The sequence below is a fragment of the Sesamum indicum genome, linkage group LG14 (genome assembly GCF_000512975.1).
Source record: "Sesamum indicum cultivar Zhongzhi No. 13 linkage group LG14, S_indicum_v1.0, whole genome shotgun sequence".
In the NCBI taxonomy this organism is placed as follows: Eukaryota; Viridiplantae; Streptophyta; class Magnoliopsida; order Lamiales; family Pedaliaceae; genus Sesamum; species Sesamum indicum.
Window position 1 is genome coordinate 4397040 of NC_026158.1, and position 19915 is coordinate 4416954.

At 36.9% G+C, this 19915-nt stretch overlaps 3 protein-coding genes across 3 annotated transcripts; 2 read left to right on the forward strand and 1 right to left on the reverse strand.

Annotated features, from left to right (window-relative positions):
* Positions 1072 to 3909, forward strand: LOC105176977. The gene is made up of 7 exons (XM_011099981.2): positions 1072 to 1582; positions 1747 to 1797; positions 1979 to 2107; positions 2275 to 2380; positions 2612 to 2653; positions 2894 to 2950; positions 3063 to 3909. The coding sequence occupies exons 1-7, from the start codon at positions 1452 to 1454 to the stop codon at positions 3741 to 3743; spliced, it is 1197 nt and encodes a 398-aa protein (XP_011098283.1). The 5' UTR covers positions 1072 to 1451; the 3' UTR covers positions 3744 to 3909.
* LOC105176978 lies at positions 6925 to 8543 on the forward strand. Its single transcript, XM_011099983.2, has 3 exons — positions 6925 to 7851; positions 7950 to 7988; positions 8221 to 8543. The coding sequence occupies exons 1-3, from the start codon at positions 7026 to 7028 to the stop codon at positions 8343 to 8345; spliced, it is 990 nt and encodes a 329-aa protein (XP_011098285.1). The 5' UTR covers positions 6925 to 7025; the 3' UTR covers positions 8346 to 8543.
* LOC105176979 (phytosulfokine receptor 2-like) lies at positions 11508 to 15796 on the reverse strand. The gene has a single exon (XM_011099984.2). It carries the CDS (start codon positions 14764 to 14766, stop codon positions 11620 to 11622), a length of 3147 nt encoding a protein of 1048 aa, XP_011098286.1. The 5' UTR covers positions 14767 to 15796; the 3' UTR covers positions 11508 to 11619.

The following is a 19915-nucleotide window of genomic DNA, read 5'->3' on the forward strand; positions in this document are numbered from 1 at the left end:
GATGTATTTTGACTTGATGTTTATTTATGCGCTGAGATTAAAAGTTTTAGTTCATTAGATTGGATTTGTGTTTAATTATGTGATCCGTATAGTATATTTTTATGTGGGTGCATTGCGTATTGCAGTTGAAGATATGTATTCATTACGTTGTCTGAATAACGTATTTTGACTTGATGTCCACCCACGTCATGATTAGAGGTTGGTTGGTGTGGTACTTTCTGATTTCATACATTCACGCATCACAATGGAGCTCATGTAATTCAAATATTGTAATTCTATTTCAAGAATATATTTTAACAAACCATGTAGGCTGATTTTAACAAAATATGCACGTCAAACAGATTGATACGAACAGGGAGAGTATCAACTTTAAGAATCTTTTTGTACAACCTGAATTAATCTAATTTGATATGCCTTGTAACTCTTGTATGGCCTAACCAGCCCTTTGGTCAGTGATTTTGTCGTCCGTTCGTGAAAAGAAGACAATCAATATCTTTTTTTCAATATTTACAATCTAAATTTTTCGAATTATTTAGTAATTTTACGCTCGACGTTTAATTGCATGATCGGTGTGATACATTCTGATTTCATACATCCATGCATCACATTGGAGCTCCTGTAATCCAAATATTGTTAATTCCAATTCAAGAATATATTTTAATGAACCGTGTAGAAAATTTAACAAAATATGTATGTCAAACAGATGATACGGACAGCGAGAATATGTATCTTAGGAATATTTTTATACAGCCTGAACTACAAATGGATCTAATTTGATTTGCCTTGTAACTCTCGTACCGATCTAACGTCTCCGAACAAATCTAACTAACTTTTTAGTCCAGTGATTCATTGTCCGTCCGTCAAGAGAAGACAACCAATGTATTTTTCAGCGTACACATTCTTAATTCTCAATGTGTAGGGGCAAAAGTGTAATTTTAAGGGGGGGCCACGCCATCCTTTTTTCTTCCTGACCTTTCTCCGGCTGTCTGTTGGTGCTTCGCTAAGGAGGATAAAAAGAGGTGTCCCCACTCCCCTAACACTATTTTCACAGTTAAAATATTTACACATAGAAAGAAGGAATAAAACGCACACAGACACACACTGAGTTTCACACACTCATGCCGCACGCACTTTCACTCCCCACTGCGTGTCTCAGGCCCTTTTTCCCTGGCCCCGAGTAAACCCAAACCATGTTTGGTAATTAATCCCAGTAGTAAAAGAGGGTAACAAAGTTGAGAGAGAGTGAGGGGACAGAGACAGAGAGAGAAGGAGAGAGATGAAGCGAGGAGCAGTTGTCTCAGTCTCTCTATCAAACACCTTTGTGGTTGATTTTTGACAAGAATTCTGAAAGCATTGTTTTTATTTACTATATAGTAGTAGCTAAGTTCTTGAGTTAAGAGAGTGGGATTAAGTCTTAGAAAAGCAAGAGAGAGAGAGAGAGTAAAGAGGAGATGGTGGGCTCAGGAGCAGCAGACAGGAGCAAAGAAGCAGTTGGGATGATGGCCCTTCATGAGGCCCTTAGAAGCGTCTGTCTCAACTCAGACTGGACTTACTCTGTCTTCTGGACCATCAGGCCTCGCCCGTATGTCTCTTTTAAGTTTTGTCTCACTCTCAGTTTCCCAACCAGTTGCTTGACTTTTGATGCCGACGGGGATGCTTACTTGGGCTTTCTGGGTTCTTGGGTTTCGTTTTCTTTTCTTGGTTTTCCGGTGCTGAATCTAAATGGGTTCCGGCATTTGTTTGCAGGAGAGTTAGAGGTGGCAATGGTTGCAAAGTTGGAGACGACAATGGCAGCTTGTGAGTATAAGCTTCTGGATTTCCTGATTAATGAGTTTAATTTAGTACTAAACATGGGAGCTAAGAAGATTTTTATGACGTTCATTATTGTGTGTTTGATTAAGGATAGCGAGTGACAGGTTGTGGTGATTTTGAGGTTTTTTGTTTTCTTGTCTTATCTGACTCTGACCCCTTCTTGCAGAATGCTGATGTGGGAAGATGGGTTCTGCAGAGGCAGAGTTGCGGAGTGTTTGGATGAGATGGATGGGGAAGATCCTGTCAGGAAATCCTTCAGCAAAATGTCCATTCAATTGTATAATTATGGAGAAGGGTGGGTACTGGGTAGGTGCTTTGTGGGATTGGGATTTTTCTTTCTTTATCTCATCTCTGTTTAGGATCAAGAAGAGGAGAAAACAGATGATTTTCACTCTTATTTTGTATTTTTGTGTGTGTTTACTCTTGTGGGTCTTGTTTGATTGTGTGCAAAAATGGTTGCAGGTTGATGGGGAAAGTTGCTTCTGATAAATGCCATAAATGGGTCTTCAAGGAGCCAACAGAATGTGAACCAAACATTTCCAACTACTGGCAGAGTTCATTTGATGCTGTATGTATTATCATTATTACCTCAAAGGCAGATGATGGGGTTTTGATAGTTAATTGATTTTGATTAGGCAGCAAAGTTAAATTGATCTTGGACCTTACTTTTTCAAGTAATAGTTATGTTTGCTCTAAATTCTTGGTAGATCAAAGTGGACTTTCAATGTCCCAATTATTGCAATTGATGAAACTACTGTATCTGAATGATTGATGAAGTCATCTGATTTATTAATTGCAGCTACCTCCAGAGTGGACTGAACAGTTTGACTCAGGCATTCAGGTCAGTATCAGATCCCAGAATTCTTGGTATAGTTTCCTATGTTAATGAGAACTCTACTGTTTGATATTTTTACACTCTCGATCAGATGGATGTATATAAGATGTTTGTGGATCAGGGGTTTGGTGGATTTTGCTTTGCCTGTACTAGGATTCCATATTTTCTTGTTTTTTGTTGTGGAGAAAATGAAAAAGGACAAGACTTTTATCCCTCAATTGCTTAGTTTGATTGTGCTTTTGACAGACTATTGCTGTTATTCAAGCTGGACATGGGCTGCTTCAGCTTGGTTCTTGCAAGATTGTGAGTTTCTTTGATCATTAGTTTGTCAAATTTGTCTTGCTATTACATACTTGTTTAACTTGTTGCAGCATCGCCTTCATCTCATTGAATTGATGTTTTTAACTGTATTCAGATACCAGAAGACCTACATTTTGTGCTGAGGATGAGACACACTTTCGAATCCTTAGGTTACCAATCCGGATTCTACCTATCCCAGCTCTTTTCTTCCACACGCAACGCCTCATCTTCGACCTCAGTTCCTCTAAAGCAACCCGCTATGCCTATTCGCCCGCCCCCTCCCCTGTTCAATTGGGGGCCAAGGCCAATGCCTTCAGCCGCTCCGATGCTCACATCTCCCAGTTTTCAGAACTCGGCTCGACTCGCAATGCCACCATCCAAAGACGAAACTCACATGTTCCTTCTGCCTCATTCCTCTGAATCCCGGATGGAAGATATGATCGGGGACCACGAGAACGACATCAAATGGCCCAATGGATTGTCATTCTTCAGCGCGCTCACTGGACGGACCGACGAAGCCAAACTTTTGTTTAATCCAGAGGGCCTCGCGAGCAAGCCAGATCCCAATTCAGATCCGTCAAGTCTGCACAACAATTGCGGGGCGAATCCTAACGAGTTCTTGAGCTTAGACAGCCATTCAAAGATGGACGGTAAGTTCAAGAGGAGCTTCACTTTACCTGCAAGAATGGCCACTTCGTCTTCTTCAACATCGCTCGATCACCACGGACACAATCCTGGGGAGTATAGGAACGAAGCGGGCATGTACTCCGACGTGATGGAAACTTTCTTGGAGTGATTTGTGTTGGAGGGGGAAGTTGTACCTAGGAACAAAAAAAGTGTCTGATGCTCCCTTTTTTTTAATTGTTCTAGTGCTTTCTGTAATTTGCTGTTCTTTGATCTCTAAACACTTATCTGCAATATTAGCTATAGACTTCAGATTACCAACAGATTAGGACAAGAAATACAATAAACTTCTCCACATTTCCTGCTTGTCTTCATCATCCTTACAACATGGGATGTGCTTGCAGCCCAATGCTCACATTCTCAATCTTGCTGGATTTAAAATAGGAACTCCATCTCCCTTTTTGCATAAAGCAAAACACAGTCATCCACTTTATTTATTTCTACTTTCATTGAGGTCGTTTTACGATGCATCCATTCCGCCTATTTATCAGCTCTCGGTTGGGAGATAATTTGTTTTCATCTATCCAATAATCTTCAACGGATAGATTCCATTTAAATCGATTGATCCAAAAAATACACATTACATCATGCAGGAAACTCCTTTTGGAATTGACATGAAATTTTGTACTTTGCTTCCAATTTTCATCATTCCCTTTCTGAGTATGTATCTAGTGGGATATATCAAATCATCAGAGGTCTAAATGCTAATGCCTTCTTTTCCCCCCCACTCCCCTACAAAAGTAATGTCATCTATTTGCCTATATATTGCCTTTTCGTAGGCACAAAATGAGTCTTCTTACCTTTTCAAGGGTGGCAAAGTGGGCTGCTTTTGGTACACTGCAACACTTGTTATATAATTGGACATTTTTTTTTTAAACACAACTGATTCAGGTTTAATTTGATTTGATTTGATTTTAAATTTTCTATTTTTTTTTGTTACTCAAAGTCGTATTTATTACCAATTATGTATTACTAATTTATTTGGAACGTCCCGCAAAACTTAATAATAGTATTAGCAGTAGAGCACACTCGACGAGTTTGTGAAATTATTAAAAAGAAACAAGCAATATCACGTGTTTGTGAAAAAAAGTGTTAAGTAATTTTTTTTTTTGGTATAATATAATCAAGAAAAAAATTATAGTAAGAGTCGAAACACACTTAATGTGTGTACTTAATTTAAAATATTATTATACTTTTATCAAATTAAATAAAAAATTGAAGATAAAATAAATAATCGATCAAAATGGATAAGATAAATCATTATTACAAAAAAAATATTGAGAAAGTTAATGGATTGAAGAAGTTGATATCTTATGAATAAATAAATACTTTTCGATGTACTTTGTCAATATGTAAAACCAAGTCAATTATTTTAGAGTCTTATCTTTAATAAATAGTATAGATAGATAAAGTCACGAATTTGAATTTCACCAAAACATATGGATATATAACCTATTCTATGCAAATTTACTATTTCATTGTTATCTGTAATTTAATATTTATTGGAAAATATTTTGGATTATAATTTATATATTAATTTAATGATGTAATTTTAACATTTGTCAATATATTTATATATATATATATTGGAATTAAATTATTAAAAGTGTATTTTATATGAATTTTTAATTGTAGGGAAGCCCTTTAACCAGTCCCAAACATGTGTCTCATTTGGAGAGGCCATTGAGTTTGGGTCCATGCTCTCAAAATCCTCCCAGTGGGGACCACAAGCTGCTAATTTACAGAAGTTCGTAATTTTTTAATTTAGATAAATTACAATGAGCTCTCATAAAATTTATTATAATTATAAATATTTTTTATTATTAAAAAATTATAAATATATTTAAAAATTATATAATAAATATCCTTACAATGAATTATTATTATGGGGTATTTGATAAGCGGTGGTTAGTACTGGGAGGATATTTGTAATTTGTCAAATAGTGAGGAGGTAATTATAATTATGATAATTCTCATGGGAGTCCGTTGTAATTTATCTTTTATTTTTTAACTAGTGGGTGTAACATACTAGATATTTAATATGTATGTATTATTAATTAAAATATATATTAAAAAAAGTGGAAGTTGAGAAGATAGACAAATATGAAAATTGGTCATATATATATAATATTAATAAAAAAAGAGATTCTTCTCTCTAGTAATTTAAATTTTTAGATGAAATGATCATTTAACATATTACAAGAATTAGGCCAAACAGAGATTTTTGGACTCCAATTTCATCATCACTGTTTTATACGTAGAATTTGCACAAACTTTTAGATAAAAATATTACAAGAATTAGGCTTTGAAGTTCTAATCAGGTCGTCGGGTAGGTTTCTGAGTTATAGTATTTTGGACTCAAACCCGACCCAAGTCTAATCATTTGAGAATTTTTTATATATTTAATATACATTTATATAAAGTATATATTTATACATGTAGGAAAAAAAATAAGCGTATATTTTATAATATACTTACATATAAAAATAAAAAATTAATATTCTATAAATGTTTTAATATATATAGAAGTAATACATAGAAAAAATTTAGTTTTTTAATAATATTATTTTTTTTTTGTATTTAAATCGAGTCTATAAGGGCTAGGTCTAACCCGCAAATCCTGTGTCCAAGAATTTATTGACGGGTCGGATCTTGAGTTTTGACAAACTTACCGCAAATTAAACCCGTTGCTATCCTAATTAATAGGTTTATGAATAATATTTTTAATTTAAATTAATTTAAATGGGCTTGATTTGATCAACAACCGCTATTAACCCTACCATCAAAATTGATTAATCGGCCAAGTGGCCCATTAATTAAGTGCATACATAAACAAGAAACCAATTTAAAAATTAGGGCAAATTACGACCAATTTAAAAATCAATCCCACGTATCATATGATTTCAAAATAAAAATGTTTCTCTATCTCTCCCTTATCGTTTTTGAAACTACATTAATAAACACAAAAGCACTTCACCGTAAGTTGTTTTAAGGTTAATTGTGTGATTCATTTTTTCTTAACTGTAGTGTATTGTACTTGTCATATAATTGATTTAAATTTGGTTTAATGAGTTCTGGACTAAAATTTCCCCAAAATCAAATTGGGACGATCTCTCAAGTCTAAACCTCTAAGTAAGAATAAACAAAAAGCTTCCACCCTTCTATTACAATCTAATAGAAAGAGAAACATATGTGAACTGAAAAAGCAGCAGCACCTGGAGACAGAATAAAGCACACAAAATTCCCAGAAAAAGAGAAAGAAAACAACAAAAGAAAGCAAAAGACAACAAAGCAAAAAACCTCATCATATCATCACAATTCCTTCACTTTACTTATTACCAAACACTTAAAACTCTGTCTGAAAGCAACACAAAGTCCTTGTACCAAAATCTCCATGGCTTCTGCACTCTTTCACAACCTCAATCACCACTCTCTCTTGATCCTACTTCCTCTGCTCACACTATACCTCCTCACATCAATACAAGCCAAGAAAACAAGCCAATGCAGGACTTCTTGTGGCCAAATCCCAATAAACTACCCTTTCGGCATCGATGACGGCTGTGGCAGTCCTTATTACCGGCACATCCTTGTTTGCTCCGATTCGGACCAGCTCGAGCTTAGGACCCCATCAGGCCGGTATCCCGTCCGGAATGTCAGCTACACCGATCCCCACATCCTCGTTTACGATCCGTTCCTCTGGAACTGTCAAGACGGCAACAACTTCCGGCCCGCCAGGCCTTTCAGCCTCGACACCAGCACACACTTCAGGCTCTCCCCGCAGAATGATTACTTGTTCTTCAACTGCAGTGCGGACGACGTGATCATGGAGTCTAAACCAATGTTCTGCGAGCGTTTCCCCGAGCAATGCGACTCCACGTGTGACACGTCGAGCTACCTCTGCAGGCAGCTGCCGGGGTGCTCATCCGCGTTGCATGGGAGCTCGTGCTGCTCGTACTACCCCAAGGGGAGCGAGTCGTTGCGGCTGATGCTCAAGCATTGCGCCACTTACACCAGTGTTTACTGGAGGAATCTTGGCATAACGCCAGCATATAACCAAGTTCCAGAGTACGGAATCAGGGTGGACTTTGACATTCCTGTGACGACACGGTGCCTGTGGTGTCAGGACGGGACGAAGGGAGGCGGGACGTGCGGGTTCGATACGGAAACACAGGATTTCTTGTGCTTGTGTGAGAAGGGAAATGTCACTACTTACTGCAAAGGTATGGACTTTGAATTTTGTTTGGCTTGCATGGTTTCTTGATCATTTGGATTGCTTTCAACTCTGATTCACTTGGTTTTTGGTTTATGGCTGATGCAGATCAGAATGGTCAGCACAACAGGGCTGTAGTTGTCGCAGGTGAGTGATCAAGCGTATATCGCTACGTTCTTCATCAAGATTATCAATTACGCATTCTGCAATCATATTTTACATTACAAATTTCTACGGGCTATTCGCCTTAATCAGTATGCAATAAATAACCGGTCTTGCAAGAATACGAGCAAAATTCATGATGTATTTGACTGTCGGAAATGAAACCAAACAAAGCTATGTCTGCAGCAGCTGGTTTAATTGTGTAACATTGGTGTAGGGAGTGTGACTGCGGTGTCAGTAGCGGGAGCATTCGTCGGAGGAGCAGTTTGGTACCTGAAAAGGCTGAGAGCAAAAGCCCCAGTGACACATGGCGTCCAGACCAACGACAACAGGCTCTTCTGATGCCATCCCCACGCTCCACGCAACGCATCTTGCTATCTTTATGTACAATCTTCTACTTTCTTGATTGTTACTATAGAGAAGAAGTACACTTTTTGGCCCCCAAATATTCGTAATTTTGAATTCATTTTTGGTTCAGTTTTAAACGATGCTACATTTAGATTATCAATTTTGGAGTAATGAATTTCAAATTCCTACTCATACATACTTTTTATTTTGTTTGGACAATCTTAAATTTAAAATATTTCAAATCCTTCAAATTATTTTTTGGTTGAACGATGATGGATTTTAAATTCTTACGACATAGAGTTGTTCAAAATTATTTCTTTAGATTATTCCGTCAATTCAATTTAACCTCGAATAAATTAACTAGCACTATTCTGGGATAAAAAAGAAAAAAAACCCGAAAAGGTATTATATTATGATGCAAGGATAGTTCTAAAAAAAGAACAATATTTGTGTTGCATTAGAAAATACATGATTTTACGCTACGGTTAATTATTACAGCAGAAAGAAGAAAATCGTGACAAATACCAATCATCCATAGCCTTGAAACGGTCATTAGCCATCGTTTCTATGTGTGTAGCCAAAACATTAACCATGACTAAAATCATGGCGAATGTTTTGACTATGGGTAAAAAACATAACAAATATTGACTACCTTCTGTGGGCCCTTGAGCCGAATTTCTTTACTGAGTTCCCTCTCGGCTGACACCTTGCCTACTTCAATGCCAATGCCTGGTAAACATGTAGAAAAGACAGTTGAGAAGGCGGGCGCTGTTTTCATCCAACTAGAAATATTGTAAGAGAGGAGTGGAGCTCCAGCCACTCGACTGATAAGGAGAGGCTCGATGTAATTGAGTCTCCTCTTTGATAGAATAGAAGGAGCTGCACATGAATGCACAGAGAAGGCCGGGTTCTTTGACATCAATTGTGATCAAAAGTTAAGTTTTTTGCTTTGGTTTTATTTAACTGTGATATGATAGTATTGATTTACCACGATTTTTAAATCGTGATCAATTATAGTGTAGTGAAAATTCAAATTTTTTATAGTATTGGATACTCCCAAATACTGTGTGATTCTCAGATACATGTATATGACACATTTTCAAGTATCGAAGAGGATAATAAAAAGGGAACATAAACAGATCAAATATTTTATATTTTTATTTTTGGATTAAAAGTAATTTATTCCATGTAATATAAACAATGTTAAAAAAAACTCACGTGAAAATCCATAAAAAAATCTCTGTGTTGGCTATATCTACACATATGACTAATTCAATGTGAATTTTCTTTTAACTTGTTTTCCGAAATTGCAACAATCTATAGCAAAGAATTCGGTTCTACCTCTAAGAAAATACTCAATACCCAAGTCAGCTTACAGAGCCAATCATGATATGATCGAGTGTTTTCTGGTCGTATGCGATTTCACAATTACTATATTATCTCCAGAACAATTGCAAATACACACACAAAAGGTGTATTTGTTACTGATTTAGTCTAGTCTATACTTTTCTTTAAATCTCTTGTTTCACTCCCATAGTATTATTGATTCCAGCAATGTGGAGGAAATAAATGCATTTCCATACTATTCAATTTTAAGCAGCGTTTTCGAAATAGATCGGACCGGCCAGTTCGACCAATCTGACAGGGAACCAGGCATTGTTCCGGTCCGATTCATGTTGTATAAACCATCTCGGTCAAGCCCAAAGGCGAGCCGATAAAAAATGACTAAAATCTGCACACCCGGTAACCGGTCAAACAAATTTTTGATAATTTTTTTTCCAACGAGGGATTTTGAACATTTAATACATCACAAAGGGGATTCTTGGAATTTTTCCTTAAAAAATATATAAATAAAACAGTATTTATTTCATACTTTTTTCTATATATCAGTAAATATTTGTCTCACACGAACATTTCATACAGGATAATATCTTACAGTATTTTCTTATGTAAAATCTGCAGTATTCTGTATTTTGTATCAAGATCCCATATTCGAACATATATACCTGTTATTATCGAAGTATGTCGATCTACTACAGACTTAAAACAGAGGAATCCCATCCTACCTCAGAAATCACTGTCCCACACCACATGCAAGATTCAACAATCCCAGAAACAGAAAAACTAACTGGGCAAGAATTGTCTGAATCTGGTAAACATCCGAGAATGTAAGTTTCAAGTCAAGAGGGATCTCATTGTTTTCTTCAAACTTTCTTGCCAGGAGGAACTTCCAATCTTCCCTATAGTAACAGTATGCTTTCAATCTTCCCCATAATAACAGTATGCTTACAACCGACATTATGATCCTGGGATCAGTATTAGGAACTATGAAATTATGAAATACCCCTGCCAAGATAGGGGTGTCAGGTTCGATACTTCAACATGTTCCGTAAAAACATAGGCAAACATTCAAAATGTCCTTGGCTGTGTTCTGGATAGCAAAAAGTTGAAAACAAACACAGCCTATGATTATCGATAATACCGACGCCGACAAAAGTAGGCCAAACCAGCGGAGAGATGTGCCAATTGGCGTAGAGAACCAGAAATGACGGCCGTACTTATTGCAAATAAAGCAAGTGATTGACAAATAAGAGAAGAACATTAAGGATATGGCTACTCTGTAATATGCCGTTTTATTCGTTCCCATCACACATTTGACTTTGTAGAATCAGAGAATATCGTCTGAGGTTCACATTGTTGCTGCCGTATCAAACAAAGATACTGCTATATCTCGTGCAAAAGGGAAACTGGAGATATCACCATCAGTCGTCACCAACTATGTATAGCTTAACCACATTAGTAGCTCAACCAAAAAGAGGGCGTCGTAAGATTATGTAAACGGATTGTGTTGAATCTTGCATCAAGTTTGTTTTTATGCAAAGAATGGAAAAATAGGGAAGGAAACAAAAAATATTAAGAACATGAATAGTCTCTTATAGTGGCTGTGTACATACCTGCATACGAAGGGGAAAACAGTATGTGGATATTGGTGAACGTCACGCTACCTGCTTCAGTGTAAAGAGATTGGTTGCAGCGCCAAGCTATACAGACCGAGAACGTCTCTGTATTCATACATAAGCACTGCATTAAGAATATGAGGCCAAACCGATACAGAAACCCCGAAGATGTAACTATATGAAACTTTAGTTCAAGATGTAACTATATGAAACTTTGTTTTTTACTATCATATATTTCACTTGAAAATCCATGTGAAATGAAGTCTTCAAGAAGAGAAAACAAAAAAGAAATAACTATATGAAACTTTAGTTCAAGCTTTTCCTATCTCAATTGCTTCAAGCAACGAAACAACTTCATCAATCGAAGGTCTTCTTCTAGGATCCTGGTCTATACATTTACAAGCTATGTCAAGCAATTGCATCAGTTGTTTTTCACAATCTTTATCTCGTATAGATGAGTCGAATATCTCCCACTCCCTCTTTTCAGATTTCTTCTGGTACACCCAGCCCACCAAATCTCTGCAGTTTTTGCCTTTACAAACCTCGACAGGCCGTCTTCCTGTTATTAGCTCCAGCAGAACAACTCCAAAACTGTAAACGTCACCCCTGAAAGTTGCGGTCAGGGTCTGGCTGTACTCAGGTGGAATATATCCCAACGTGCCGACCAAATCTGTCGTGACATGTGTATCATATGGGTGGAGCAACCGCGAGAGCCCAAAATCAGCTAAGTGAGCCTCGAATTTCTCATCCAAAAGAATGTTGCTGGTTTTGATGTCACGGTGAACTATATTTGGCTCTTTGTGCAAATAAGCCAATCCCCGAGCTGCTCCTTGAGCAATTCTCAATCTGGTATCCCACGTAAGAAACGAGCTCCCATCTACTCTTTCATGCAACCAGTAGTCTAAGCTTCCGTTTTCCATGTACGAGTAAATTAGTAACCTGTCATTTCCATATCGGCAGTACCCTTGAAGAGAAACAAGGTTTTTGTGCTGAGCTCGGGAAAGAGCTTCCACTTCAGCTTGAAACTCACGCTCCATCTGTCCGCAATCCCCAGAAAGCCTCTTGATTGCAGCTTTTGTGCCGTTAGGTAGATCCGCCTTATAAACTAGACCAAATCCTCCACAGCCAACAATGTTTGATTGGTTAAAATTGTTTGTCGACTTCAATAAGTCTGAGACACTGAGGTCCTTGCAATCAGCATTCTTGAAAATAACCAGCTTTGGAGGTCCAAATGCATCAGAATATCTAGGTGCCCTGTTGATTTCCTCCTCCACATCTTCAATTGGAACTCCGGGATCCCTTCTCGATATCCTAAGCAGAAGAATGGCCAGGAGTAACGCAATCCCAACCCCAATGCTGATTGTCATTCCGAGTATACTGCCTCGACCAAACTTGCTATCTCTGTGAGCTGGAGGAGGCGACGATAGCCCCTTTTTGTTGACATCACAAGGAGAAATTAGCGTTCCACAAAGTCCGGGATTTCCTTCAAAGCTTGAGCTGGGAAAACTAAGAAATTGGCCCCCAGTTGGAATTGCTCCTTCAAGATGATTATAAGCAACACTAAATTTTGAAAGGAATGTGAGCTGATTGAATGATGAAGGAATTGATCCATGAAGATCATTATAACATAAGTCCAAAGTCTCCAGGTTTACCATATTCGAAATGGAGCTGGGGATGGTTCCGGTAATATTATTCCTGCTCAGATCTAAGACATGAAGCTGTTTCAGCTGTCCAATTTTGGGCCAAATCGTCCCGTTTAGTCTATTATTACTCAATAATATGGATGGAGGAAAACTTGAAGCTTGGTTATACTGCAAGCCACTGGCACTCTGATTTCTCTTCACAAAAAGTGGAATACCAGTTGAAGTGTTGAGACTATACGTGTAGCTCTTTGCAGAAATCAGGCTCTTGAGCTCCATCATGCCCTCCGGAATCCCTCCCGTCAATGAATTATTTGAAAAGTCCAAATAGAACAAACCCTCCATCTGACCAATCCATGACGGAATGCTGCCCTCCAAATGATTCCAAGACAAGTCAAGAACTTGCAACTTGCGGCAATTTAATAGCCAATCTGGGATGCGACCTCTCAGGCCGCAGTTTCCCAGAGCAAAAATCAATAAACTCTTAAATCCACTCACATTTTCAGGAATTTCTTCACCATGGAAATTTTTAGTGAGTATAAGAGTAGTCAGGCTTTTGCAATACTTCAAGACGGATAAGGACCCTGACAGGTTCACAAGGCTGTTATTGGACAATGAAAGAAATACAAGGGATGAAAGATTAGCATAATTTTCAGGGATCTGCCCAGTTAAACTATTCTTCGCAAGACTCAAGATTTTCAACTCCTGGCAACTAGACAGTGATTCAGGCAAGGGACCAGAAAAATGATTGCTGGCAAGATCAAGAGTACAGAGATTAGACAATCCAGAGAAATCCAGATCAATAGGACCAGAAAGAGAGTTGTTCCGAAGATCAAGCACATGTAGCTTAGAGCAGAGTGCCAACGTCGAAGGCAGCTGGCCAGAGAATGAATTTGAATGTGCAACAAGCTGCTCTAATTCAGTTAAGTTCCCAAAAACATTAGGCAAATAACCAGAAAACCGGTTCCCGTACAGAACTAAGGTTTTAAGACTGGAAAGCTCACTGATTTTAAGACTCAGCTGGCCAGATAAATTATTTGAAGACATAGAGAGCTGCTCCAAAGAAGATAACAAGTACAATGAGTCTGGAAGGTCGCCAGAAATAGAATTGAAATCCAGATGGAGCTGCTGGAGAGTTGTGCTGCAATTGTCCAAGCCTTCAAGCCCACCAGTAAAATGATTTGACGATATATCAAGAATTCGAATGCCCCTGGAAGAACCGCAGATTTTGGAGTCAACTTGGCCAGTGAACATATTGTTACTTATGTTCAAAGCAACAAGATCAGGAAATACTCCAATGTCTGCGAGGCTTCCAGACAAAGAATTGCTCGAGAGGTTGAGCAATCGAATCGATATCAATCCAGCAATCGCCCCAAATGCTGGCCCAACCAGCATGTTGTGGCTGAGATCAAGAACTTCCAGCTGCTTCAAGTTGGAGAATTCCAGGGGCAATCCACCTTCCAGGGAATTGTGGGAAAGATCAAGCCATTGCAACTGATCCAATTTACACAAAGACTCTGAAACTTTGCCCTTCAAGCCTTTTCCAGACAACTTCAACATGATCACCCTACTTGCTGCTGCCGACTTATTACCACCACCTTCACACACAACACCTTCCCATTGGCAGCAATCCGTTCCATTCGACCAAGAAAATTTGACAGAACCATTGATCAGTTGGCCTGCAAATTCCTTCAACGCTGAAAAATCATTTGGACTGCAATTTTGGGTAGGAGTTGCAAGACTCGAGGATAAACAGAAAAAACAAGCCAAGAATGCCAAATTCAGGAAATTCATCAGGAGAAATTTCCAGACAAACATATATGTACCCGAAGGAGATTACCAGCTCAAATCAAGGCTCAGAACACCATAAACTCATTACAAAGTTGCTAAGATTGATCTCTTTGCACAGCTTGAACACTCACATCACACATCAAACTACTCCCAAGAGATGCAAAAATCACATTCACATGATATCTCGGTCTCCCACATGGCTTCCAATCCCAAGACACAATTTGAGAACTTTAATCTTTAGCTGAGAGCAAGGCGCTGCCTGGCTTAGAAATAGATGGAGAACTCAAGCAAGAAACTTCCACCCACATTCCAACATCAAGGAAAAGAAAAACAAATCACCAATTATCAACTTGCAACCGAAGCAATAAGCAGTGCAGAAGCCCCACTTAAATTTCTATCCCCACTTGGAAACAAATTCCTGAACCAAAAATCTTGATTCTGAAACACCACTTCACACTGAGGCAAAACAACAGATCAGCACCGCCTCTAGTCTAACAGACAGAAACATCAAACTCCCTAGAACATCCGAACCCACTTCCCCAAACACCTTAAAGATCACGGAAAAGGGACAAAAACATAAGAAAGTCCCAGCAAGCAACTTATAACTGAAGCGAGGTTCTCATGGTTTCAGATCCCCAAGTTCCAAATTTCCAGACTCAATGAGGAAAAACCCTTTCTTTATTCAAAACCCACAATCCAAAGCGCTCCCTTTGCCCAAAAAAGATGTGATTTTTTCAATGCCTTATCACTTACAGATGAAGCAAGCAATAACCCACTACGGCAAACAAAGGGATGAAATCCCACCAAGTAAAGTGTGCTCTTTTTCTACAAATGACCCGTCACTACTTACACACACACACACACTAAAACGGGAGCACAAATCTTTGGCAAGAAATGGTTAAAGAATAAAGTAAACTCACTCACACACAGTGTCTGAAATCAAAACAAAAAGGGAGGAAAGAAAAAGACCATTCTTATACAGCAAGACAGGCAAAAAAGGCGCAGTTTTTGCAACTCTTTGCTGAACAGTGATTTTCTTTTTCTCTGTATTTTCAGAAAACCCAATTTTTATTTGTGGACAAAGACAAAATTGCTGGTGGGCTGATTTGAAATGATGACACAAAGAGCTGACTTTTTTTTAAATGACAAGAAAATATTATATATTTGCATTACATACAACACAATAAATTTTCACCACAAAGTCTGAGTCAATTGTCAATTCCCAGGTTTGTCTCTATCTCTATCTGTCAACTAGAAAATGTGTTTCCAGTGGGAGGTGGGAGATTTGATGAGGTCTGAGACATTAATTTTGGTGCGGTCTAAGGAGGACTCTCTATTCTTAATTATTACGCACTCTCACGCCTTTGTAATGCGAGTGAAGCCCACACCAAAGCTCAATCCAACGCCTATGGCTTCTCTCTCCTCCACTTCTCTCTCTGTTATATGTAATTGTCGATAATGATTGTGAATTCTGATCTTATTTCCTTTGTCTTTTAACTAAAATGTTAAAACATGGCTGTATTTAATGTCCTAATTCATTTGTTAGAGATTCTTGTAATAGTTTTTTGTTGTTGTAATGGAAATAAGTTCGTATAAACAGTCTGTAAATTTAGTTGTATTGGAAATTAAGAGTATTTAAAAGGATTAAATCTAATTCAATCTCCGTAATACATAAAATAAATAAATATTTTTTATAAAAAAAAATTAATAAATTACCTTCTATATTTTGAAAATTAACTGCGCGTCAGGCGCCAATCACGGACAACAGCGGCTGTCGTAGTTAAGATAAAAATGAACCGGTCAACTACTCCGGAAACCCGGCTTACATGTGAACCCAACAACCCCCAACCAAGCCCCACTATTAGCCACTAAACTATAAATCCAACCCTCACTTTTTCTTTGATTTTTCGGCACCTATCTATCTATCTATCACCCATCAATTTCCTTTCCAATTTCAAAACCTTACCCCTCCTACCCTTTGATTAATTGAAAACAATGCACCACACCTTTTTGCCCTTACTTGTTCTTTCCACTTCCTTTTTTGGTATTTTGTGTTATATATATATATATATATTAGAGGTAGACAAGTATTTTATATCAATTGTAGATGAAGAGTATGAATAGTTTATAAGTTTTTTAATATCTTTTCTCCCAATTAAGGTGTTTTTCTGGAACGAACTTGTGGGGTTCGTATGAAGTCAGGACAAACATGAATATCTCACGTCACGAGACATCGATCGCATTGCACGTTACACCGACATTAAAATAAGATTGTGGGAGCAGGGGAGATTGACATAATTACATTAAAGGATATTTAAGCCCCGCCTCCTCCTTTGTGGTTTGAAAAATTATATTTAGTATATTTGACATTTGTTTCCATCCATCCATCTCATAAAATTTAATGAATGAGAATCTATATTTACCCTGATTGACTTATTACAAGTCAAACAAATCTTTTATGACTAAACTATCTTTATACATTTTTACACAATAATGCATGTGAGAAGATACGTTTTCACCCTTATAAGTATAGTTTTGTTAGAAAATATTTATTTGCCCTGTAATAAGTTAAAGTATGTCAGCAAATCTTGTAAAATTTTTAATCGATAGCTTTTTATTGAATAAAAATAAATATCAAAATACTAAATATAATTTAAAGTTATAAGAAATTCATGTATAACAATAATAAATCTAAAAAAATGGTAATGTAATTATCCCTTATATTAATATAAGACAAGGTATGAAGACATAATTGTGAAGAAGCAAGTGGGGGAAACCAAGAATGATAGAGTGTAAAGATGGGATGGAAGTAATGATGGTTTTTGCCTTTATGAAGTTGACAAATTGTTGAACACAAATGCAACTCCAAACACTACTAATTATACACTTTGATTACAACATAAGACACATTGAATAATCAATGACATATGCTTTTTTCCATGACAACAACCTCAAAAAAGTATGTTCCCTTCATATTGTCTTAAGTAGAGGCATTTTTCCATGAATTTGAAAATTCTTAGATTGAATTTTTTAGGGTTTTGAAATCTATAATTTCTAATTTAATAATTTAAATGCAATCTTATATAACTCAAAATTGAGTTTTCTTATATATTTTGATTGGTCCAATATAAGCCCATCAAGTTCTTGGGCCTGAGTTGGCTTTTGGGCCTTAACAAATCTCTATGGGCTCAGTTTTCTTACATTAGTAATTGAAATATACTTCACGTGTCTGTCTAATATAAAATGTTATTGTATTCACTTAATTAGTTTAAAATAAAAATAGAAATAATTAATTGATAAAAATAAAGTAACTTTAGAAATATATGAATAAAAATTATTGATAAGTAATTGGGTAAATAAATTATCTTATAAAGAAACTAAAGATATACTTTCTTCAAAGAATAAATAATGGACGATTACACCCCTTTTTTCGTATTTGATGTAATTATACGTAAATCTTTTATGGTTTAGAAAATTACGTGTAATATTCTTAATGTTTATTTTTGTCTAACAAATAGATATCCCATTAGTTAAAATTCACTGAATTTGCAAATATTAACAAAAAATTTGAACGAAATCCATGTTTATCTCCGATTGACTTATTATCGACTTATTACATGTCAACAAATCTTTACTGACCATAAGGGTGAAGATACATGCATTAGCATGTCAAGATATATAAGTATAGTTTGATTAGAAAAAATATTTGTTTCACCTGAAATAAGTCAGTAATAAATTAATTGTGAATAAATCTGTTAATATAAACAAATTTGGTGAATTTTAACTATTAAAGAAATTTATTTATTAGCTCAGATATAATTTTTCAAATTCAAAAAATTTATATATAATTGCACCAATTAGAGGTGGTAGTCAAATAGGCAATAATAATTAGTATTGTGGCCTAAATAGTAAAGATTATTCGTTGAGAAGTCGGCGGTGCGATGCGGGCTGCGGGATTGCAGAATTCGCCGCCGTGAATGGTTACTTGAAGCCCATAAACCACACAAAGCCTGGTTCCCAAAGGCCACAAACATCATGAACGCCCGCTTTTGTGTTCTATCACTCTTTAGTCTTTAGCTAAGCCACTGACTTTTCTAATTGATGATCAAATATGGTTTTTTGATTCTTGACTGTTAGCACTGGTTAAATGTTTCTGATTTATTGTCAAGTTAAACCTAATTGGTCGTCATTTTTGGGGGAGAACATTATGTTATGATTATTGTTTCTGAAATTTCTGAATTTCACTTTTTGCAGTGCTGTTTGGCTCCGAAAATCTGTTTTGCAGCAGGAAAAAGTGCTTAAGCTTACTTCGAGTTTGGAGAAATTATGTCTTGTTGATGGTGTATTTCTACGATTACATTGTAGGATTGTAAAAGGTCAAGAATTTCAGAGGCGTGTGAAATACAATGTGGAGATACCCATCATAATCTTGTGATGAGAAAGGGTTTCTGGAGTTGGGATATAAGTAAATAGGTTGAGACTATAAAGATGGAATTTTGAGAGATTTAAATTTTCATTCTTCAAAAGCTGGTAAGTGGTAATTGTATTCTGTGCCTTTGAGGAGCATTGGGTTCAATGTGCTGTAAATTCAATCATTTAAGTGTTGCATGACATCTGGACATATAGTAGCATTTGGTGTTGCTTTTTGGCCCCTACCGTTCTCCACTGTTAGCCTTAAACATCGAGTACCTGCTTTGCAGGTTTGGCTCGATGATAACATGTTCCGGTGATTTCTCTGGCTTTGTTGTCAATAATGTTGTGTATCTGATTCTAATGCCAATGATAAATGAAGCACTTCTTGCACCATCACGGGGCTTATAGGGGCTCTTGTCCGTATAGTTCATACTGAACAAATGAGTGGAGCTTGAGCTCATTTCTATGTTTTGACCTCGAGTTTGAGCTCTGGAACAGCAGGCTAGTTGTGCTCGAAATCACTTTAGTATACTCTCTGATGCATATAAAGATTTACAGTGTATGTTCTTAGAATAAAGATTTATTTCAGGAAAGCAATGAAATTGACATAATCCTCTGTTATCTGTCAAGTGATTAGGCAATAGAGATTGGAACTTTTGTTACATAATGATAGCTTCCGTACGGTAAGTATTCCTTGCTCTTGAAACAACATTTATGGTTGGAATTTCCTTGTGAGATAATTAAGAATGATGCTGGGCTGATG

Excerpts from the sequence above, each read along its gene's own strand:
- LOC105176977 (XM_011099981.2), top strand. The coding sequence starts at position 1,452 with ATGGTGGGCTCAGGAGCAGCAGACAGGAGCAAAGAAGCAGTTGGGATG. Across the intron at positions 1,583-1,746 it reads TGGACCATCAGGCCTCGCCC|GAGAGTTAGAGGTGGCAATG; the intron begins GTATGTCTCTTT and ends ATTTGTTTGCAG. Across the intron at positions 1,798-1,978 it reads GGAGACGACAATGGCAGCTT|AATGCTGATGTGGGAAGATG; the intron begins GTGAGTATAAGC and ends CCCTTCTTGCAG.
- LOC105176978 (XM_011099983.2), top strand. The coding sequence starts at position 7,026 with ATGGCTTCTGCACTCTTTCACAACCTCAATCACCACTCTCTCTTGATC. Across the intron at positions 7,852-7,949 it reads TGTCACTACTTACTGCAAAG|ATCAGAATGGTCAGCACAAC; the intron begins GTATGGACTTTG and ends TGGCTGATGCAG. Across the intron at positions 7,989-8,220 it reads CAGGGCTGTAGTTGTCGCAG|GGAGTGTGACTGCGGTGTCA; the intron begins GTGAGTGATCAA and ends ACATTGGTGTAG.
- LOC105176979 (XM_011099984.2), bottom strand. The coding sequence starts at position 14,766 with ATGTTTGTCTGGAAATTTCTCCTGATGAATTTCCTGAATTTGGCATTC.